The 24,806-nt window shown below is 41.4% G+C and overlaps 1 protein-coding gene across 1 annotated transcript in view; it reads right to left on the bottom strand.

The window, feature by feature from the left end:
* The window catches only part of SIK2 (salt inducible kinase 2), a 39,741-nt gene extending 15,172 nt beyond the window's left edge, over nt 1–24,569 (bottom strand). The window contains exons 1-7 of the mRNA XM_019622904.1: nt 24,514–24,569; nt 24,180–24,390; nt 23,338–23,401; nt 16,688–16,849; nt 5,542–5,666; nt 3,870–3,993; nt 767–987 (exon numbers count right to left, since the gene is read on the bottom strand). Coding sequence (XP_019478449.1) covers nt 767–987; nt 3,870–3,993; nt 5,542–5,666; nt 16,688–16,849; nt 23,338–23,401; nt 24,180–24,390; nt 24,514–24,569 — 963 coding nt within the window. The remainder of the gene's footprint in view (nt 1–766; nt 988–3,869; nt 3,994–5,541; nt 5,667–16,687; nt 16,850–23,337; nt 23,402–24,179; nt 24,391–24,513) is intronic.
* Nucleotides 24,570–24,806: the final 237 nt, after the last annotated feature.

Here is a 24,806-nt window from a genome sequence, read left to right as displayed (position 1 = left end):
CCACCCCGTGCTCTTTGTTTAAGGAAGACTTTGAAGAAAATCACCGTATCAATACAACAATAAGAGCACTGAGACATCTTAGAAACAACAGGATGGCTACTGACTGACACCAATTAACAAATGTAAACTTTGATAAGATTATGAACCTGGAGTACCCAGCCAATGGGGAAATAGGGGAGGGGGACAGGCAAAGGGGGAAACAAGGTACAAAAAGCTGTCATTGTGTCCTTAGGGGTGCTTCTGCTTGCAGGATGCCTGCCATTGCAATCGTGATTAAAATCTGCTTTTATCAGAGATACCGTCCTGACAAAAATTATTTGGATATTTCCAACAAAAGGAAAGCCTCAGCTTTAGCATAGGGGCCTTTGTAAGTCACGAGGGCTCATGGCGTTCCAGTGTGCAGCAGTACCTATAGCTAACATTCAGGAGCAGTACCGAGCCTTCAGAAATTCAAGAACAGAGGAGTGACTGAGCTCAGTGACCTCTTGAATGTATTGGCCATCCCAAATCACTAGAAGCAAAAGCAGCCAGGCCTCTATAATGCAGAGAAGCCTCCTCTGGCAGGAAGTACTTAAGTGCAGCTCCACAATGGTTAAAAGCATCAACCACTATATAAGGAAATGACTGTGTTAATTCCACAAGAAGTCTGTTAGTATTTACATTTGGTAAGATGCACAGGTTGGGATTGGAAGGAAACATGTAACTGCTTAGTACCTCTGTGATCTCCCCCCCCCCTTCCATGGACAACTGCTCGAGTCTGGTTTACCTCAATAGTCTTCTGTTGGTCTATTCCAAGGCTATGCATTAGCCGGAGAACCTGTTCATTATACTCTCCAATAGAAGGCTGGTTCTCCTGTCCTGGGGCATAAAGAACAGATCTCTGGGCAGGGACTTCTATCAGCATCCACTTGTGTTCCTTAATCTGAGCAATCGTTAACCGTTTGGATGGGTCTAGGACCAGCATTCTTCTAATGAGGTGCTCACAATCTGTTGGGGAGTAAAACACATTACCAGCCTGCTTACTGTTTGCATATCTTCACCTGACACCTCCCAAAAGAGGGTGACAACAGGAAGCTGCCTCTCTTCTACCTGACTTCTGTGCTAAAAACATTTCCTGAGGGCTACAACAATCTTTGAAAACAAGATTAAAAGTCACATAAGGGGGGAAAAAAAAGACCCAGCTTCTTTAAAGCACAGTGCCATTACATCTACGTAGCTTCTACACAAGGAGCACGGTAACATTTAATAAGTCTTTGAAGCTGCTTGTGCTTCCTAAGTAGAGTGCCAACATTAACTAATAAAGCTTCAAAAACCTCTGTGAAATGTGTGTGGGGGAACAAACATCTTCCTCCAGCATTTTGAAATAGCCTGTCCAGGCTCATGGAACAAGAGGTTGGCAAAAGTAAGCTTTATTATTAAATTGAATACTATCAAAGATTTTCACCCCAATGCTCACAAAACGTATCTGTGGCTGTGAATAGTAGCCAATGGCAAAGAGCAGTTTTACCTGTTTTAATTCCAGGATCAAAGCACAATCAGTGCTTTAGGTGCCACAGTGATTCTGAATATACCAGGGCATCGCTGTTTTCTGACCACTACATGTTCAACAGTGCTAAAAACAGTGATCACAGAGATCTCAGTTGGGTTTTGGGAGATGAGGGTACAAGAGATGAACACAGTTCTCATGCAATAAAAAGTCAGTATAACAATATAAATTAATGAATGTAAGCTTACCAATCTGCCCTGCATTTCCAGGTGACCAGAAGATGCTATGAGCCAGCCAATTCAGATATTTAGGACAGATAGTTTAGAGAGATTTCTGGCTATTTACTCCTGTTGATCTCTTCTGGTTTCCATGTTTTGCTAACAGGCGAATTCTCTCCCCACCCCCTGCATCACCATGTGATCAGCAAAGGAAGCTGCAAAGCTGGAAGTGAAACAGCCCATCTGCACCTCAATCACAGCAACAGCTGATGTGCAGAATCAAACTCTGTAACTCAAGATTACAAAGCAGGTATGGTTTATTCAGTGCTGCGCAGACACCAGGTGCAAGGGGGATAGATCCACCTAACTTGCACAATGTAGGGCAAAACTTTGGTACAGATATAGGCCGAACTAATACGTAATCAATGATTTTCCCAGAATTCGTATACATATTCGTTACATTTCTGAGAACCCATCAGCATATGGTCCCTCCCTCTTGCACATGTGCCCTGGGCAGTGGGGGTCTCCTTCTGGTGGTCGTGGGATGAAGGCTCATTGTCTTCAACAGAAGTAATCCCATGCTGACCCATTTCTTGTGTAATGTTTCTTCAAGTTTACAATAGAGTTTTGAGATGTTATCTGGCCTCACATCCTGCTTACCTGCATTCCTATACAATGGTTAACCTTTATCTTGTCCTCTCCTTACTCACATTCCTATACAATGGTTAACCCTCAGTTTGTCCTCTCCTAACTCACAGCTGCAACCTGCACAGAGGTTCTTGAATCTAGTTCACATGCTTATGTCAGCAAAGTCACAAACACAGCACAGCTCAGAGCAGGCCGCAGACTGTGCCCAGGAAGCTGAGAGCTTGCTGCAGCGCAATGTTGCTAAAAGCAACCAAATAACTGAGTTAACCAAATCAGCTGTACAGTAGCAGCTATTTTCAGGTGTAGTATGCACTAAACACCACCAGAATGAAAAAGGGGAGGACCAGAATGTTTTGCACCACAGAATGCTGAACAACAGACTGAAAAATTCTTTTTAATTCCCTTAAAACAAACAAAATCCCATAAAAAATAGAATACTGAAAGGGGATTTGATTCAGGAAAAGTTCTTTTGAAGTAATCAGGCTTAGAGACCCTTTAATAAATGGAAGCTGAAGGACACCATCGAACTGTGTGCAAAAATGGCCCAATTTGTTCTCCTCTGAGAGGCACGTGGCAGAGTGAAACCCAGCAGATGGGGCAGTTAGGTAAGGCAGAGATCTGTCAGTTGCATCTGGGAGTGCCACAAGTACAAGAACCTGGCATATGAATTGGTTGTGCAGACACAATTTGTTTAGCAGATACTGTCAAATGCCCAATCCACAACCTAGGAATGACAGTGATATTGCTGTCAGCATATTTTCTTCCCAGATTACAATGTTTATGGCCTTGTAGAATGAAAGTTAATTGCTATACAAGCGTGCCTCTCCCCCTACATCCCCATATTCCTGGTCACAGTAGAATGAGAGATCCTTCACCTTCTGTTTCAAATTTCTCCTTGTCCATGGGCAAGTCACACTGCAATCAGCAGGAAGAATGGGCTGGTTTGCCTGTCTAGGAGTAGCAGCCTGTTTAATCAATGGATATACAGATGGTGTTTAATCAATGGATATACAGATGGTGTTTAATCAATGGATATACAGATGGTATAGATATATATCCAGGAGCTTGGCTAATAGAATTTATATTGGAGAAATAAGAGAAAGTCACTCACCCTGTCCTGGGCTCGCAAGATGAACTCCTGATGGAGCGGATCTCCAGAGAGAGATCCTTCCCCACTGGCAGTCAGCTCTTAAATGGGTCTAGGAGAGGTGGAGCCAGGCTCCACCCCTTCCTGCAGCACAGGTGAATTGCCTTCACCTGTGCTCCCATGGCTGACTCATTGCTCGCCTCAGGTGATCAATCAAAGGTTCAGGCCGTGATTCAGCAGCCCCATACACAGCCTAATTACAAAGACATACAGCTCACCTAGGCTTACTTGTGTTTCTTTGCAGAATGAGAAACAATTTGCTGTACTGTAATCTGGTAGGCAGATATACCACCTTCACTATACTGCAACAGAGATTATTCTAGAATTTAATCAAAGTTTAACATAGCAAGAATATAAGACAAACCATTACCTTCTGACATAAAGTAAGGTATCCTGAACCTTCCTTCTAGAACTCGTTGCCTCAGTATGGGGAGTGTTGGCCCATCAAAAGGTAATGCTCCACAGACCAAAACATAAAGAACCACACCCATGCTCTGTAAGAAAGAGAACATTCCTTTCATTTTTCAGGCTTCAAGCAAAGTAGTTGGGCTTGGTTAGCCAAATCCTGTCACAGAAGAATCTGTAAATTATGTCCCAGAGAAACAGGAAATTTATACAAAGTAGAGTTAGAATTCTGAAGATTGTTAGACCTTAGAACACTAAACCCCAAGTGGCTAGGCTTACAGTATTGGTGCCAATAAGCAGGTAAGTTGAAGTATAACATGCTGGAGACTCTGGCTGCTAGCAGGAAGCTCGTGGCAGATGACCAAATGAGACTTGCAGAGCAAGCCCAAACTAAGGTAAGAATCAGAAACTATTGCTCTGAATGTCATTCAAACAAAAGCAAACCTCAAACAACAGCCACTGAAAATAAGAAACGTTTCACATTTACCAATTTGCAGAAACCTGGATAAGAGGCATCCCATATATGTCTCTCTCTCTATATATATGCGTGTGTGTGAGATAACATTTATAGACAAATGCATGTATGCATCTATGTACATAGAAGCACAGTGTTTCTTTGTTAAAAGAACTAGCATCATTTTAATTAGCAGCTGAAAGGTGACCTTCTGTGCACCGTTTGCTTACCAGGCTCTGGCGAAAATGTCAGTGCCTACGTTATGAAGTGTGTAATATTATCACAGCAAACCTAATACCAGAGCAGAGGCTGCCAAATTGTAATGTGTCTGGTTGCTTCAGAAAGTGAATGTCTTTTAAGTAGCAGAATATTAAACTTAAAAGTAAATAAATAAAAATTTAGAATGACAAAGTAGGCTGACAACAGATGAAGGGCACAGAAAACTTCTTTGGCTCATTCTTAGTCCCTTTTCAATTGCATAAGAATGAAGGTGACTCCCTCTGTCCTCCTGCATTGAGTAGTACACAGACAGATTCAGAAACACGCTGCTCAGAGAAGAAATCAGCCATCATCTCTCTATGTCCTCTGTGTTTCAGCTGCTCTGAGTCCCATCAACCTCAGAAACAGGTTCAGTCCCCTCTTAACGCAGAAAATACCAGAGGCACAGAAACAGCAAATTTCATGCATTCAGACAAGGGAGCTTTTGCAGGAGATGCAGGCTTTCCTCTGGTATGCCTACACAGATCTACAACGTACATTTAACAGGCATATGGATAGTGTGGGAATCAAATGTTGTTTCTGCATTAGAATTGGATAATGTTTTTTTTTTATTATTATTATTTCATGATCTCCACTATCATAGTTCTTTTTGGGAGTCTTTCTGCTTAACTTGGGGAAGATCTCTGATAGTTTACATCACTTATCCTCTAGATGACCCTTCCCAGGAATGCACGCTCTGTATACAGGTGTATATAGGTGTATATATATGTATATTTTGTCGTACACACTGCAAGAATATCCTGCACGAGATCAAACCAGAGAACAAGTCATGGCATGTCAAGGAATAAACCTAAAAAAGAACAGTTGCCTGCAGCTTAAGAAAACTCAAAGGCAATTCATTTACTCCAGCTTCCCAAAAGTTGACTTGAATCCAGTTAAAATTAAGTAAATAAAATAGCAATACCCAGATATCCAGCTGGGGTCCTTCATATTGCTGTCCTTCAAAGACCTCTGGGGCTGCATATGGTGGGCTTCCACACCATGTCGTCAGGGGCTCACCACTCTTGTAGAAATTTCCAAATCCAAAGTCTGTTGAGAAATGAAGGGGAAAAGTCACTCCAAAAGCCAGCTGCATGACACACCAAATAATCGTAGGCATGGTCTGGGCCTGAAAGCTCACCTTCATTCACAAAAGGCTGTATCATAAATCCTTTTATCATTATTCCCACTGTAAGCATTTATTAGAACGCTGAATGTCCTATACTGCTATTTCCACAATGGCATAATCATTAAAATATTCTACAACACCTATAGGAGTTTTGAGTAAACTTGTAGCAGTTTGCTAAATCTGAGTTGATAAACAGCTATCACTAAAATTCAACAAAATGACACGCATCTGTATTTACTTGCGAAGAGAGACCTAAGCCATAGTACTGAATCTGAGGTTCCCTGGTCTTTCTTTAGGTACTCTCTAGCCTTGAATAAACAAAATTGATAACAAAAGCATCAGTTTTGGAGATGGGAGGAAGGAACTCTGCCTAAAGCAACAAGCACACACAGCCTTCTGTAAGAAAGGAAGCTCTGCTCCAGGGATTGCCCACTGCTCTTTCAGTCTCTCAGTAAACCTTACTACTCTACAACTGAGCCATTCTTTCAAAAGGCTTCCTACAGCTTAACATGAAACCAGACTTGCGGACTTCAGCATTATTGATATCGATCCAATAATTAAATATGAAACAACAGCCACAACTGAATAGAGAGATGAAGCCAGAAAAGAGCCTGCTGCAAATGGTGCAGATTACCCTGTTGCTGCTTTCCTGAGTTGCATGTTTTTTTTTCTTACAAAACAGCAAACAACAATAGCATTGAGGAAGCTGGCTTAGTTACTGAACTGAGGCTGATCATTTTCAGAATGCAGAATTCCATGTGGGTGTTAAAACTCCCCTGCATCTGGTCTGTAGCTCTCCTGTCAGTCACTTCACCTTTCTCAGAGTCTTCAGAGATCTTCACAGCACAGACCTTCCAGCTCCTTTTACTTCCTGCCATCACTCTCACTCTTTGCTTGGTTCATACATCAAGGGGGCAGTAAGAATGAAGAATAAAGCAAATTAAGTACCTCCTACATCCACTGTAGATATCCATTCCGAACACACTGCTTCAACAGCATTACTCAGTATTAAAATACAAGGCTCGTCTTACTCCTCAGGCTTTTAATAAAAGCCCCTGAAGTACCCTGCGTGGATAGACCTATTCACACAGAGTCAAAATCCCAGCTCCACTTCCCATAGAATTTAATGGAGCCACATTTCTCTTAGTTCATTGTTCCCTCTGTGCTGCAGACACCCCATACATACCACAACACCCGAGTGCTGTTAATACTAAAATAAAAGAGAAGTCCTCAAGGTGAGAGATCTGATAATAAGGAAAGTACTCTTTGGATTTAAGACTTTCAGGCAAACTAGCTTCAGTTCACAAACAAGTTGGCTGTATCTCCAAAAGAACCACAGAACAGAACATTACCAAGTGATTGATGTGCAAAAACCATCAAGCACAGTGATGCTGTTTGTGTTCATCCCTGAACAATGGTTCAGCTGTTCCCTGCCCTTTTCCCCCACACTGCAGCAGAGCATGCAGTAGAAGGTTATACGTTGCTTTGCGTTTCTTTTCATAAGTGATAACGCTTTTACCATTGGAGCTCCCACAGAGTAATAGAGCATATTGGTGTGACTTGAGGAATGCTGTGAAAGTCAGCTGTGCTGATATGCAGTGGTCAGTCTGTTGATTTAGTCCTATTAGCTGCTGCCTAACTCAGAGGTATGTTAGTGCGTGGTGCTGCCAATCAGTAGATAGTAGTACAGATACACACTGTGGTTAGCAGATGCTACGTTGGGCACTGCTGGTGCTTCTTTTGGTTTATGGGCTCTGTGTCACTGCATGAGAGAACCCTCAAAGTCAGTCAATACAGAAATACTAAACAGAAAAATTTAGTAGGCTTAACATTAGCATGTAATTGCTTTAGAGGAGCTTGAGGCTAGAAGTCTTTGATTGCTTTCCTAATAAATCACCAGAGCTGCAGTTTATTGAACAGCACGCCTGCAATTTACATAACATATAATGCAGGCAGAAGATGCAGTATCAGGAACATCAAAACTTAAGAGTCTTTGAGAACACTTTTTGCTTTTCAAGATTTTTCCTTAGTATGTAATAAGACACAAACTCCATCAAATTTGGTTTCAGTCAGTCAGCAGGTTCAGAAGTTATCTGGAACACACACACACAGCAGCATGACCTCATAGGCTTTTTGACTGTTGCTATTAATTATTTCAACTATGAGTTCACTAATGACTTCAGCAAGAAATCAGCAGGACTTGAAAGGAGATCCCAAGTCTTTTTGTACCCCAGGTTAATTCTTATTACCAAGAGCACCCCTTTACAACCTTCGTCATCTCTGCTTCACTGCTCACATTGCAGTGCTGAATCTTTATTGTGTTAAAAAGGACCACTGTTCTAAGCAGGATATTCTTAGTTGTCTTTAATGAAATGCACTAATTAGAAATAATAGAGGAATTATGGAGAGCCAAGACTACGCAACCAACAGCTCTCAGCATGGAAGTCTCAACAGTGGGCAGTGCACTGTGAGGTAATAGACTCAGGTAGGCAGTGGTAACTGTAGATCTCCCAGTTATGCACAAATAGCTCATACCTTTCTGCCCTTATTTTGTGCCTCCTCTTTCCAAAGCTCAGTCTAATCTTGAAGGAACTGCTAATTACAACAACGCACACGGCTCACCTCTCTTATAGCAATTCTAAGTGCTGTTCTTCCATAGTAAACACATCTCGAAGAGTGCTTTGCAAGATGACTAAACCACTTCTTTTTATTTAGGAATTTCAAGGGATTGATTGTAGAATTTGTCAGGTGTTTGAGGGTGCTAAGGAGCATACCAGCATTACACCAAGGATGCTGGAGTAGAGCAGGCTGACCCTAGTTCAGGTACCAAATCAGTGACTCAGAACACAGCAAGCATAGCTGAAGTGCCTGTCCATTCTTTGCATAGTGAATGGAAATTGTCCCTCTTTGTTGAAACCTTCTTCCTTAGCACTTCAGCAGCCTGAAATCTGACGCTACAGCTCTGCTGTAACATTTCTGCCACCACTAATCCACATCATGTGCTCTGGGAACATCTCAGTCCCCCAGATACCTCAAAGCATAAAGGGAAGTGCTAGATCCCATTTCTTTTCATAAACAGTTGCCTAATGCATTTTTTTTTTCCTCAGCTGTAAACTACAGAGCCCAGTACTCTACACACACTTCATTACCATCTCATCAACTGATGGGAATTTGCTTTTTCTTTTAAATAAACCAGTCATCCTGTGAAATAGATATTAAAGATTTCTGAGTTTGCCTTATAAGAGATCAGGTCTAAAAATAAGCAGGATAGTCCTTCCAGGCCAATGCAAGCCAATGCAATACAGATACTAGCTACTTTGTCAGTCACAGTAAGGTCATATAGAAACAGAAAAATCTACCTTATCTACCTGACCACATATCTGGAACTTCTGGGTCCAACCCAAAGTTGCCAAATAAGATGTACTTCAGTTGTCCAGACCCCTTAGAGAAGCCAGGCCAATGGCTGAACCCACCACAAGTAACTTCACTGTTACTGAACAGGTAAAAAAAGCTTATCTTGGTTGCATTAACCCTCCATTATACACCAAGAAAAACCTCTAATTTGGATCTGCAGGCTCTCTGAATACTCAGGCTGGCTTACACAACCAGCTAGGCAAGTGGCTGCTTTGTATCGACGTACACTGTAAATGAACTCTACTACTTTTGTAGCAATGGCAAGAGCTAAATCTGGTGCCAGTAACTCTCCCAAGCCATTCCTGTAATTCCTCTCACAGAAAAAAAGTTATTTGATCTTCATCCATCCGGGAAGTGATCCTAAAGTACGTCAGCTACAAAGGACATATTCCCAGAGACATCTGACAATAGCAGAGCACTGTGTGCACAACGTGGAGGTCTTTACTTTATTAGAAATTCTCACATGCACATGAGATAAACCTAATCACACGAGTGGGACACCCTCTTCCAATATGTAGCAGGAAAAGATGGTCTTCTGAAAGACTACTTTAGTTCAAAAGTAATTACACTGGACATTTATATCTACACTTCATTTACCAATTTAACCCGGTGTTAAATTAAACTTAAATTTAACCTTAAATTAAATATGTAATAGAACTATGTTAATTCTCTGGAATACAAGAGACCATATTGGTTACTGCAGAGACCTGTTACAAGAAAAACCTCCAGCTTGAGTCCAAGGTCACTATCCTGGCCCTGACTCAGAGACTCATACACTCATTGTCAAAGCAGCAAACTTTTTGGACTTGGCCATCATCAAAAAGCCCCAGTGCCTGGTGTTGTAGTTTTCCTTTAGGCAGAACTATCAGCTGAAGGTCAGATTGAATGTAAGATCCACAACAGTGCCACACTCTGCAAATACACAGAATGCCTGGCAGTTGCATGAACAGTTACGCAATGGCATCCTGGCATGCCACCATACTCTGGAGGCACCAAGGTCAGCACAGATTCCAGATCTAAGTAGGAAATACCAAATGTAACATTAGTGCCATCTTTCCTTTTGCATTCTCCTTATGTGCTGAAACAATTGCAATATAAGTTGCAGTAACACAGGGAACAATAACAAAATTTTCTAACAAAAAAAAAACCCACAAATTGCTGTACATCACCTGACTTTTTCTGATTACAGCCAGACTTTTGTTGTGAATCTCTTATTTTCTTTGAGGAGACATTTCTTTACACATCATTGGCTTGGCAACCCCGACAATACTTCAGGAAACACAAAGCAATTTATTTTCACATAAACATTTTTCTGTCTGTGTAGGTGTAATTAAATCTGATCTCTCTTCACTTTTTTTAATTTTTATTTTCACTTATTGTCAGATAATTATCAATCCAACTCCCCGCTGCAACTTCTACTCAGGTGCCACCCTCATAAGCCTGTGTACCAGATTCACAGGTACACATACATAGATTTGTAAGCACAGCTATAGGAAGCATAACCTGCCTGGATATAAACAGGGTTTATAATGCTAAGAAATTAAAACATTTGCCTAACCAGACTGGAATTAAAGTTAGAGTTGAATGTGAACATGCAGAAGCTGCTTTAGAAAGAAAGACAAATTTGAGCAGCAAAGGACAGAATAGTCTTCAAGTACAAGTCATCACTATACAAGAAGGTGCAGGTTTATGCTATAATTAAGATTTTTGCTTTTTGCAGTTACCCTTGCATGTTTAATTTCATAGCACATTTTTTTTTTTTTTTTAATTGATTACCAGAAGCAACTCAAGAGCAAGGGCACCTTAGAGCAAAATGGCATGGTCCTTGCAAGGCTGTTGCCTTCTACTTCCAGAGCAGCAGAATTATAGAAATCAACGCTATCAAGACAGCGTTTGACCAAGTGGAACAGCATGTGATGGTTTTACGAGGACAAAGACAATTAAGTTTTGTTAAGCACTTCTATGAATGAAAGGTCTCTGAACTGATACTAGAAGGAACAGGCAAGGGTGTGTTCTGTCCAAGCGCTACTAAAGCAGCGCTGGCTGCTGGGACAGGAATGAGTACAGGAGAAGTAGGGTAAAAAAAAGTGGCATGCTTTGTATGCCCTGTCAGTGCCAGATGGATCTCAGCCAGCAGGGAATTCCTCATGAGTCTGCACACCTTGTCTACGAGTCTTACAGCCTGTCAGATAGCTCCATTATTCTGCCTTTGAACTGCAGTTCTGAAACTTCAATTTCTCCCCCTTTTCAAGGGCAAGGAAGACTGGCATCCTCTAGCTTTATGTTTCCACTAGAAAAAAAAATATATATAGCATTGACAATAAGAAGTACAGTAAAAGCCAAATACCTGTTATTTTGTGCTGGAGTTATTCATGTAAAAATGAAACAGTGATGCTTATTTCAGCAATTTGCTCTTGTCATTAGAAATGAAATTCTATTGTTATACAGAATAATTACCTGTGCAGGGAGATCAGCATTTTTTGTTAGGGTACATAAATTATTAGGGTGACCTCTTTTTGTTTCCATTATGCTTTCTACACTTACTTCTAATTATATGAAACCACTTTTTATGAACTTGAGAATTTATATGATCCATTAAAGTCACTTCAAAGAAAAAGTTCAAGATTAAGTCACCATACCAGCTGCTTGATCCATCAGGCTTCCTCAGTTTTTAATTACTGTGCTGACAGTTTGGTTGTCCCATTTTTTGAGGTGTTAGAACAGCCAGGATTCTATTGAATACAAAACAATCACCAGCACTCTTCCTATTCCCCTACCTTGTTTCTGCTTGGCAATTGCTGATCTACCACCATCACTCCGGATGGAAAATAATCATTTTTAACCCAAGAAAAGCGTTGAGGTTTCTCATTCCAGAAAAATGAATTTCAAGAACATTACTATCATCTAATGTGCCAGTCCTGCACAAGACATGCCAGCCACAGAATTCTAAAAGGACTGAAATTGGACTTGCTGGACTTGCTCAGAAGACTGAGATTATATAATCTTTTTAACATTTTCCCAAACATGCACACTAAAAAAAAAACAAACAAAAAACAACGACCATTTGCAGCATTGTGTTCAGATGAATAAACTGTGTCTGTGCCATCTGAAAACACTGGCTCCCAACATTTGGGACATTTAGTTTCTTGATGTCATTACCCTCTTCAGAATAATCTTTAATTTAGAAGGTATAGGTTTTTTTGCACGTACAAATGGAAACTATTAGTATGTAACATTAAAAATGGAAACAGAGTAAGATTTCCGACCAGTTTGCAATTTGAGAAATAGAAGCTCCCTGCTGGAGCCACTGCTACTTCTGCTGTGCATCTAGCAATATGAGGTGGTCTCTAATTTGTACCACTACAAATCATGTAGAAGGGAAACCAGCCTCAGAGCTGCAATTAATCCAGTCTCCTAAAATTACAAAAATAATGCAGCTTGCCTGGCGTTATAGAGTCACACGGGTCTTCTGTTATAACATCGTAATGTGAACAAAGGATATCAAGATGAGAGGGGTGCTGATAAAGGAAAGGTACGAGCGTGTTAGAAACAAACCTGACCCACTTCATGCACTGAATGTGCATCAGCCATTCTGACGTCAATGCATATTTTACTGTCCAGCAGCAAGACAAGCCAACACTACAGCCTACTTCAAAATAACAGTCTCTCCTACCTGATCTGGTTTGAACACAGCAGCTTTACATCCGAATGCACAAGTTCTGCAGATGCATTTATAAAGCATGTAGCCTTCCAGTACTTGAAGGGAGTGTACAAACAGGAGCAGGAACGACTGTTTACATGGGTTGATAGTGATGTGACAAGGGGGAATGTTTTTAAACTAAGACAGGGGAAACTTAGGTTAGATATTAGAAGGAAGTTTTTTACTGAGAGGGTGGTGACGCACTGGAACAGGTTGCCCAGGGAGGTTGTGGATGCCCCATTCCTGGAAGCATTCAAGGGCAGCCTGGATGTGGCTCTGAGCTGCCTGGATTGGTCGTTGGTGATCCCCACATTGCAGGGGGATTGGAATTAGATGATCTTTGAGGTTCTTTTCAATCCAAGCCATTCCATTCTATGATTCTGGCAGTTTTGTAGGGATGGAAGGCTACAGGGAGAACTTCACTATTTCATCCTCAATTCTATGCTGTATTTGCTGTTCATAGAGCCATCTCTGATAGAGGATGAACAAGTTTTATCTGATGGCAGCATAGCTTACCAACAATGAGATATCCAGCCACTGAGAGCTCTTCAGAAACCAGCAAAATGTGAAAGGTCCTCAAATAGCTGGCTGTCTACACACAACAACTTTGGGAAAAAAATAACAAACCCTAAGTGCTAGAAACAAATTTTAGAGGAGCTGTCTGGCTTGGTAGCCTTCAGCTGAAACTTTCTCATTGGACATTTAATCCGATTAACACCTCTGTTATTTATGCTCAAATTTAAGTTTGAAGTTTTTGTTCCCGACTCCCAGATATCTTCTAGAAAATAACAGTATCAAAGCTCTCACTTCAAAATCTTTATGCATCCTCTGCTTCTCATCTAGTTACTAAGATAGAAAAGAAAGGTCCTTGGAATTCTGTCTATCCTCTTTTAGAGAATTACTAGCACAAAGCCATGACTTTTCATGTCAGCTTCCCTGTTTAAGCAAAAGAGGTGGCAATCAGCTTAGAGTTTTAGAAATGCTTGCTTCTGAATCACAGCTGAAATACAGAGGTGTCTTTATGCAAGTTCCTATATTTAGCTGCAAAATGTTGTTTTCCTGAAGAACAAAAGCTTCAGTAGAAGACTTTGGAGCATCAGAATAGATCAAGAGATCCCATGGCATTCGAGAAGAGTCCAGAATGGCCACGAGCATCAGTGTGGATTTGTAGCTGCTTAGAGCAGTCATCAAGGTGCAGCCCCATGCACAGTGCTGGCGTGCAAACACTGATGCTGCAAAGCTTTCTTTTGGAATAATTCATCAGTTCCTGTGCTGTTTTTAAATTGCTAGATTAATTCTAATTAGAAAGTAATTCTAGCTGCCAGAGTTGGGATCCTGGCTGCTCTTTGTTTTTTTGCACAATTTCATACATGAACCATGAAGAAATACAAACCACTGGAAGAGACTGTTCTCAAGGACCCACGTGGTACCAAATAACTGCAGAATCACAGATAAGCCATTCTGTGGAATTAGTCATCTCTCTCCTTTGCAGAGAAAAGCAAAACAACCAATTCAGGACCATTCATCACACAGTTTCTGGCAGGTTTAACTTTTCCCTGGTTGCTTTATCACCAAAGCTGCACACAGGAATCACAATCCATCTGTGAAAGCTCAATGAAGATACACAGAAGACTTCATTGATACACAGAAGGATAAGACCATGTGAATCACTACCACTTAATGTAATCATTTACATGCATTATATACCATCTGTAATTAACCTTCTGGTAATATAGAGCACAGGAGCAGCTGAGGTAGCTTTCTTCAGGTATCAAAGGCACTATATAAGAACTCATATCAGAACTTTACCTTTTAGCTACACCTTTGCTTCATATGATAGTTTTTTTTAAACTTAACACTAGTACAAAAGTGTACAATAGAGAACAAAGAAAAGAAAAGAAATAAAAAAGAGGCTGCTGTAAACACTCTATTATTTACTGATATAGAGAAATAACAAAACAACTTTTACAGCTTTATGAATGTTCTTTAGAATTCCTACTATGACACGCTAAGGATCCATGAAACAGTGTTTATGAAAGTGGTGAGGTGCTGGAACAGGCTGCCCAGAGAAGTTGTGGATGCCCCATCCCTAGAGGAGCTCAAGGCCAGGTTGGATGGGGCCCTAGGCAACCTGGTCTAGTATTAAATGTGGAGGTTAGTGATCCTGCCTGTGGCAGGGGAGTTGGAGATTCATGATCCTTGAGATCCCTTCCAACCCAAACCATTCTGTGTGTGTGTGTGTGTGTGTGTGTGTTGCCAAGTCGTCCAGATTACCAGGCTCAGCTCTTCAGTTTTAAAGAATCAGTTTCACACACCATCCTCTATGCCAAAACAAAACACATTAGATTCAGATGTGGCTAATAAATAAATAAATAGCTTAATAATCCATACAAGTCATGGTTCTGCAACTCACATCACTATATTTTTCTTAATTTATTCCTTACTTAACTTCTCTGTAAACATGCTAGAGGCAGGAAGGTGGTAGTAAAAAACTGGAGGGAGGAAAGTACTTGATGTACAGACAAAAATGAAGGTCAGCACAAAAGCAACAAACACATGCAGGATCTGGGAAAGCTACCCTCTTAATACATACACAGGTAAGAAACCCTTCTTGGTCCATTAGAAACAGCCCATTTTATATCCAAAGACAACATGTTTTTTTGACAGCCATGACTGGGTTCCTTTTGTCTAAGTTTAGAGGAGGATAAATTCTTGCTCAAGCAATACTTTTGATCTCAGAGGTGCTCATTTTAAAAGACTGTTGATTCCCCATTCTGATAAAGATGAATTGAAAGGATTTGAAAGATTCTTCCTAAGGGTGAAGTTAATCTCCAGAGATAGACTGGATGCTCAGCCTTCCTAATGTCTTCTGCAGTATCACAGAGGGAGAGGTAAATGTTCACAACAGATGCTAACCAATTGAACAGGTACTAGCTTTTCCTTTAAAATCTTTCAGGACACTGTCTTCATACTCCATGAATAAAAAGCATGTGTTTTAAGATCTGCTGGCACATTTAACACTTTTCTGCAGCCTCATCCTCACAGAAAGCATTAGATATCTAGATACTCTTTCAGCTCACCCATTTCAGAAGTGCCGGAGAAGAAATTCAAGAGTAAAGTCATCTAGCTGTGGTCCGTAACTCAGCAACGTTTTATCACTGCATCTTCCTCAGCCAATTGAAAGTCTATTCACACTTCGTTCTCAGAACTCACAAGCTTACGCCAATACAAACCAGCTTCTTCCAGCAGTTAGTCCTCCTCTCCTGCTCCTGTGTTATTGATGACCGAAGTTCAACAGTGCTCCAAATCAAGATGTTATCTACCTTTTGCATTTCATGTGTTTCTGGGCTAAAGTCAACATGGAAGGATTCATGGAATTGTAATGAGTTGATAACCGACAAAATTATTTTCACTGCTAGCAACATCTGCTGTGCCTAAATTTGTAATTAAAATTAAATCATGCATGCAAAAAAAAAAAATCAATAAGCTTCTATTTTGAGTTTTTTGACATTGAAATAAGTTATTTGATTAACTCAATTTTAACCTGAACATCTGGCAGCATCACTAACATGTGATGACACCCACAAAAAATTACTATAACTCTAAAAACGGTTTTCTTTTCCCTGAATGTATAATAGAGCCAACTTAGGAATTGTTTTAGCTACGTGCACTATGATATCCATAGTGCAAAGGTATTCTATGTATTACCACTCTGATTTTCTTTGCCTTAAGCACAGCAGGACTTCTTAGGCAGCAGCAACTGAATTACTGGAAAAAACTTTCCTTAAAAATAAGGTGTTTCTGAATAACCCTCTACATTTTGCATACCTGCTATTTTGATGTTCATGTTGTTGTCAAGCAGAAGATTTTCAGCCTTCAGGTCTCGGTGCACAACCTTCTGGTTGTGGCAGTACTCCACTGCTGAGAGGATCTGCCAGAACTTCCGCCTGGCCTCAGACTCACTGAGTCGGCCGTGGCTGGCGAGGTAATCTATTCACACAAAGGATGTTTAAATAGATTAGACACCAAGCAGTAACCCTGAAAACAAGTGATTTCTCTCAGATATTTAGCACTAAGAAACTCAAGGTGTATTTCAGCCAATTCCAGTTTCTTGCATTCTTTCCTCCAAAAAGGGGAGAAGAACAGCTGTTGGCTAGTTAAACTCAACTCTTAGCTCTTTCACCGTTGTCCATTCTGATAAATATTTTCATGCAAGACCTCCTATGAAGTTGTCACATTCACACCTCTCTTGTGAAGCCTCAACACATGCTGTGCAGTGAATAAAAGTATTTCTTCTTTAGAAAAAAACAAATACCCATAAAGTACCCATCCTGACCTCTCTCTCATCTTCATTGCATCACAGCAGAAAGAACATTTTGTTTTCATATCTGATTATGTTGTAAAACTGACGTTAACCCTGAAACAGATGATAGCTCTGAAACTGAAGACATCATTTATCTGCAAGAACAAAAACAAGCGAAGCAGCAGCTGTGCAAGTTTTGACAAAAGTAGCTTCTGTAGCCAGTTCTATTCTTTCAATTCCAAGGCAGAAAAACCAAGGAATCAACCATTAAGATGGCTCCAGAATTGCCTTCTACATCCTACTAAGAATGAAGCTCATAGCCAAGATGCAGGAAACGCACATAGGTATTCCACAGGAGAGGCAGAGCATGTTATGATACTATAGTGTGATAGAAAGCAAGCAATAAAAGCAGGGTGGCAGAATCTCAAGCTACAGCAAATGAGGATAAGCCCAAGCACAGCAGCTACAGACAGAAACAAAAGGAAAAAGCTTACTGTCGAAAGGCCTCAGGTACACAGGGATCTCCAACAAGATCCCTTCGCTTCCCCATCAACCCTTAAATGAGGCCTGGGAAGGGGTGCATCCTGGCTCCACCCCTTCCATCACTCAGTTACATCCATGCACCTAAGCTCCTCAGGGTTGGCCCTGCCTTCCCACGAGGTGCTCAATCACTGTTTTAAGCCATGATTCAGCATTTCTGCTATGTGTACACACAGCCATCTCCAGCCACTTTCTGCAGCACAGTTAGAACTTTTGTTAAACAAAACAAAAAAGCAGTGGCCAATGAACTTATATGATCAATTATAAGCGTTTGCTTTAATTTTTTTTCTTTTAAATTTAGATAATCTAATATTCCTAAAATAAGCTGGTACTTTGGTTCCTAATAGTGCCTACATTATGATCAAGGGGGAAATTTTGTAGCTAGAAAATCTTTTCCATCTGACAAGTTGTGTGAGCTCACTAGACAGGGAGAACACGTGCCGTCAAATATTCTTCCGGCAGTAGTTTAAAAAAAAAAACACAAAACAACAGAAGAGGAAAAAAAGAACAGAAAAAAAAAGGACAAATATAGTTTTAAAAACATCACTAACAACTTAGCTGCTAGTTTGTGATATTGCATAGAACAAGAATAAGCTAGCAAAGAACCACAAGGAATATGAGACAAGGGCTGGGCTTTCTGTAAAGCTGTAGAAAATTTGCCAAATGTGGCAGAACTGCTTTAGACTCGTGTGCAAGGCAACTGACTGCAGCATACTACAAATACATCATCTTTCAGTATAAACCAGAAAAAAATGCAGTGAAAAAGTGACTACTCATGTCAAAGAACTGCTTCATGGCATTGCTTTAGAAAGAATAGTAGATTTGATAGAGCCATTGCCTATTGGCCAGGAAATCACCCCATCAAGTGTATGGGAATCCCATTCATCCAATTGGTAGTGCGTACCCATCAATTCCTAAGTATAACATTTCCTTATTAACTCTAGATTACAGTACTGCTGCAAATGCTTATGTGATGCTGTAAATACCCTGGAACTACATAGGAAGCACCCATAAGAAATTTGTAAAGTTGTACAGAGTGCAACAGAAAACGCAGCAGGGAGCAGTCACAAAGCACACCCCAGTGGGTCAGCAGCACTGTCAGCAGATGATGCCCTGTATTCAGGATTCACAAAACACTCCTCAAAGTTTTGGACTTATTGGAAAAAAAAAGGGGGGGGTGTACAATCAATGAATATACAGATGTTGTAGTACATCAAAGAGCTTCGCTACGTAGTTATTACACCAAAGCAGAAAAGATAGGACGCTTACCCATATCTTGGGCTGGTTTATAAAACTCCAGCAGAGCAGATCTCCAGCAGAGATCCTTCCCCACTGGCAGTCAGCTCTTAAATGGGTCTAGGAGAGGTGGAGCCAGGCTCCGCCCTTCCTGCAGCACAGGTGAATTGCCTTCACCTGTGCTCTCGTGGCTGATTCACTGCTCGCCTCAGGTGACCAATCAGAGGTTCAGGCTGTGATTCAGCAGTTCCCATTCAGGGGGGAACTCATGTTTGCCCATGCTATGCAATTTCTACATTTTGTGACCAATCACTGAGGAGTGGCAGTCATTTCAGCAGCTCTCAAACATTTCCAGGCAGTCCCTTAGATGTGATCTCCAGGATGTGCAGATCTGAACACTCTCCTCTGAGCTTCTAACCAGTTGAACCTGAATCATTGTCTGCTGGCTTAACTTGGCAAAGAACAAGAATAGAACTCCTGGCCGTAGGGAAAATCATAATATTTGCATATCATTCAGTCATGAAGTGCCTGACAAATCAAATGGCATCAAAGTAAAGTCAGATATCAGATACAAACAAAATTACATGGAATACAAGCCAACCCTGTAAATTGTTAATTCATCCTGTGTTAGAAATTCAACAAGTTAGTTAACAAATCTAAACTGTCATTTGCTTTCAGAGCTTTAGCCTGTTAGGGCTCGTTTTAAGCTTCCAAACCACATTCAGCAATATTCCTGGCCTTGCATTTTCCACCAAGTCTAGTCACCTACATGGAATACGTGATCTATCCTGAAATGCACTGCTTTCTCTCCTGGAGACGTAGCACATACCACAGTCACGTTTTAGACACTCTCTCCTTCACATTTTCAGGGTATAGAAGAGAAAGAAGCATCTGAAAAGTACATATATAGGCACAGTCACTTTGTCACATGTCACCTGTCCGATGAATGAGGGAAAGGCTGTTGATGTAGTCTACTTAGACTTCAGCAAAGCCTTTGACACTGTCTCTCACAGCATTCTCCTGCAGAAGCTGGCAGCCAGTGGCTTGGACAGATACACTCTTGGCTGGGTAAGGAACTGGCTGGAGGGCCGGGCCCAGACAGTGGTGGTGAGTAGAGCTAAATGCAGCTGGTGACTGGTCACGAGTGGCATTCCGCAGGGGTCGGTGCTGGGGCCTGTCCTCTTCAATATCTTTATTGATGACCTGGATGAGGGCATTGAGCGCACCCTCAGTAAGTTTCTAGAAGACACCAAGTTGGCTGGAAGCATCAAATCTGCCTGGGGGTAGCAAGGCCCTACAGAGGGATCTGGACAGGCTGGATCGCTGGGCTGAAGCCAATGGGATGAGGTTCAACAAGACAAAATGCCAGGTCCTGCACTTTGGCTGCAACAACCCCAGGCAACGCTAGAGGCTTGGGGCAGAGTGGCAGGAAGACTGCGTAGAGGAAATGGACCTGGGGGTATTGATTGATGCTTAAGCTGAACATGAGCCAGCAGCGTGCCCAGGTGGCCCAGAAGGTCAATGGCATCCTGGCTTGCATCAGAAAGTGTTGCCAGCAGGAACAGGGAAGTAATTATCCCCCTGTACTCAGCACTGATGAGGCTGCACCTTGAGTACCGTGTCCAGTTTCGGGCCCCTCACTGCAAGAAAGACATTGAGGCCCTGGAGTGGGTTCAAAGAAGGGCATCAAAGCTGGTGAGGGGTCTGGAGCACAGGCCTGATGAGGAGCAGCTGAAGGAGCTGAGATTGTTCAGCCTGGAGAAGAGGAGGCTCAGGAGAGACCTTATTGCTCTCTATAACTACCTGAATGGAGGTTGTAGTGAGCTGGGAGTCAGCCTCTTCTCTCATGTAACTGGTGATAGGACTAGGGAGAATGGCTTCAAGCTGTGCCAGGGGAGATTCAGGCTGGATGTTAGGAAATACTATTTCTCTGAAAGAGTGGTCAGGTACTGGATTGGGCTGCCCAGGGAGGTGGTGCAACCACCAACCAGGAGGTGTTCAAGCAATGTTTGGATGTTATATTGAGGGACAGGGTTTAGCGAGAACTATTGGTGATGGGTGGATGGTTGGACTAGATGATCTTGTGCGTCTTTGCCAACCTTGGTGATTCTATGATTTAGCGGAGGGTTGTTAGAATTGGGGTAGTATGGTTAAGGTCTTTTCCAATCTGAGTGATTCTATGATTTTTATGAGATGTGATATGAGCTTTAGACACAGATGAGTCTTTATCACTTGTTGGAGGTCTCATGCTAAAAGCCAGCTATAAGCCACTAGAGGAAACTGAAGGCTGAGATCAAACTAAATGTTACCTAAACTTCATCCAAAACCAGTAAATTCCTTTAAGTAGTTAAAAGTTAAATCAGACATAAGTGACCCAAAATGTTGCCTTAAACACTTATGGCATTTGTTATTGTATGAGGCTGCTGGATCACGGCCTGAACCTCTGATTGATCACCTGAGGCGAGCAGCGAGTCAGCCACGGGAGCACAGGTGAAGGCAGTTCACCTGTGCTGCAGGAAGGGGTGGAACCTGGCTTCACCTCTCCTAGACCCATTTAAGAGCTGACTGCCAGTGGGGAAGGATCTCTGCTGGAGATCCACTCCATCAGAGTCTATTATGTGAGCCCAGGATAGGGTGAGTGTCCTTTTTTTTTTCCTACTTCAGTATAATAATTACATCAGCCAAACTCCTGGATATACTATATCATCTGTATATTCATTGATTGTACAATTATGTTTACAGATTTAAAACTGTGAATGTAGTGAGGATGTCAGCCAGCTGCAAGAAGAGTGAACTGCTTCCACAGTAGTAGAACCAATCACAACTGGCACTGTGGATATTCATTTTCACCTTGCTGAACAGTGGGCTTATCTTTAGGATTAACAATCAGCTTTACCCTCCACATTTTTACCCCTGTGTTGCAATATAAAGAAAAAAAAATTAAGTTCACTCATGAAAAAAATATAGGGAATGAGTCTTTCAGAATAGGTGGACTGTGATTAACTGACAGTTAATCTAGAAGAGGCAAACTCAGTGCACCTAAGGAACAGGAAGGAGGAAAAACTCACAAGGCTTCAGTCTGCTTTCTGCTTTTCTCTCCTTTTATTGAATACCACTTGGATTTTCTCTATTTCCTGGTTACATAAAGTTGCCCTAGACATACTATCTTTCTTACAACAGACAGTTCAATGATAAGGACCTAAAGATGAAAAAGAAGATAAACCAAACAAAAAGAAAGGACTTTGACCATTTGATCTGCGTCCATGAAATCCTCCCCTTGGCCCACAGTGCAAAAAATTACATTAAGTCAGCCTCCACCTCTTCTGTTCTCCAATCATTAGGGCCCTCCCCATGGTGAACTCTATTCTAATGCCCCTCAGAGTTTGTTCTGCCTGGCAGTGTTGTTGAGTGTCAGTGAAAGTTTCTCAGCAACTCCAATTGTGACTGCAAATGTAAAATGTATGGGAAAACTCCAGGTGCCTGGATGTCAAGCATAAAGACATGAAATCAGCCTTTACAAAGCTCAGTCCCATTCTTAAACCAAGCAGTATTACCTGTGATATACAGAGTACTCCAGATGACAGCATACCAGTATGTCAATCTCTTATCTTTTTTTCATTACATATTAACTCCATCTCTCACAAATTACAGAAAGATGCTACATGTAGTCTGACTCACAAGTCAGTATGACTGGCTTTCCATAGTGGTAGCCACACACTTTTTCCAGATCTACAGGGAGAACACTAATACAGCTTCAGACATCTGAGTTGCTCCAGGAATCTCTTCTGATTCCACCTGCTTTTCACCACAGACAGAAAGTAACAGTTTGTGACCAGCATACATGTCTACAGTGTTCTCTATGTCTGTGTGACAGATTTTTTTTCCTCCAGTTTAAACAAACTTCCAGGTCAAAACCCACCATCTCATCACTGTAATTCACTATCATAGCTTTGCCTTTATATTATTCCTGGGAATGTAATTTTTGCTATTAAACACTGAATTAACACTTCCATCCAGCACCATGAATTACATCTTTCTACCCAGAAGGTGCCCAACAAAGTCTAGGTAAACCTGATGAAAAGCTGCAGTAATTCAATCTCTCCTCCTGCAAATTTTTAATAAAAACATCATCTCTCTTCATTTTTCAACTTTACCATCAGCTTCACATTTTGAAGGTGAGACAACAATACATGCTCCAGATTGAGAGCATATTAATTCTAACTGCACAGCAACTGAAGTTCCTTTAGAGCAAAAAATTTATGTTGGAAACTCAAAGTGTAGCAGCTTTTCTTGAAGTTATTTGTTTTAAAATGAGAAGCAGTACCAGCTGTCATGAGCTTTTCTAGATAGATAAGGGAAAAATGACATACTACAAAAGAAAAAAAAAACACTCTCTTACCAAAGATTTCTCCATTTTTGGCAAATTCTGTCACGAGGTACAGCATGCTTTTGGTCTCCATCACCTGTTGATGGAGATTGCACATTAAGTTGTTATTTGCAAGAAGAGCAAAGAGCCACCAAACCTACATGAATACTTTTATTTATACTTTTTTCTCCAGTACAAAAGAAGTGGAAGTCTGTCCTGGACATACAGTTTTGTTTCTCATGTTGCCTAACCAGTCTTGAGGAGAGCATTTGCACAACCGAAATAAGCCCACCAAAGAATTAGTTATCTGCCTTCTAAGAAATGCACTTCCCGACAAAAAGTTTGGGTGGCTCAGCAGGTGCATTTACATCACAGCACTTTTCAGAATCTTACATATCCTCATGTCTGACACAAAGAGAGGAGTGAAAGGCTGCAAGCACTGCTCAGGTTTCTTTCAGCAAAGGCTCAACCAAAGAAAACCACCACAACCACACATCCCTCCAGTTCCTGCTCTCTGTAGGCATTGTGCAGAGCAGTCCTACCCTGCTCTAGCTACAAAGTGTCTTGCCTACTGGCATGCAGCAAAGGTTCGTTACCAGGTGTGGTAAACTCTTCTCTTTCCCTAACGTTGCATTTGCAACTTTGTGCAACCCTAATTCTACGCACAATTCAGATACATTTGAGTACCTAACACCTCCAGCCTAATTGCTGCCCTAGGAAGAACAGACCACAATCGATGTGCATTCAAAAACATTAACCATGTATCAATGCAAATTAATTCCCAAAAAACTGAAATTGTGAGCTGCTGATAGGCAGGAAGTGAAATCTTCAAACAGGAGCAAAGAGGGAGAAATGAACAGCCAGTGTTACCATACCTGGTAGAGCTTTATGATGTGTGGGTGATCCAACATCTTCATTATCTGCACCTCACGGTAGATCTTTTCAAGATTCACAGCATCCAGCTGAGACTTGTCAATGATTTTTATTGCCACCTGCAGCCAAAAAGCAATAGAGAGATTAGAGCTCCCCCTGACTCCTTTATCCTCATTATAAATACCACAATCCCAAATAGATGGGAGCTTTTTCCTAGCTCAGAAACACATATCCACACTTCAGCCTTTAGACATGGAGCAGCACAGTCCAAGACATGGCCATAGTGCCATGGGGGAGTTCACAGGATGCTCTGTCAGCAGCATTCCAACTCCATACCTCCAAAAAGGGTACTGAAAAAGAGAAAGCATTGGCTCTACACAGAGTCGAGACATGGTGGCTGCACAGAGTTCTAACAGTGAGGTGCTTATTTAAAGTTTAATTAATATGCTGCTTACACAGGGACATCTGCAATTCATCCAGTCAGTGAAAAAGCTCTATAGCAGAAATGATAAGTCATGGCTGAAACTGTGATTGAGGACCTGGTGGAAGGCAGGGCCAGCCCAGAGCAGCTCAGGTACATGCAACGTACTGAATGATGGAAGGACTGGAGCCAGGATCAGCCCCTTCCT

Source organism: Meleagris gallopavo, chromosome 26, assembly GCF_000146605.3.
Source record: "Meleagris gallopavo isolate NT-WF06-2002-E0010 breed Aviagen turkey brand Nicholas breeding stock chromosome 26, Turkey_5.1, whole genome shotgun sequence".
Classification (NCBI taxonomy): Eukaryota; Metazoa; Chordata; class Aves; order Galliformes; family Phasianidae; genus Meleagris; species Meleagris gallopavo.
This window is presented reverse-complemented; position numbering and strand designations above follow the sequence as displayed.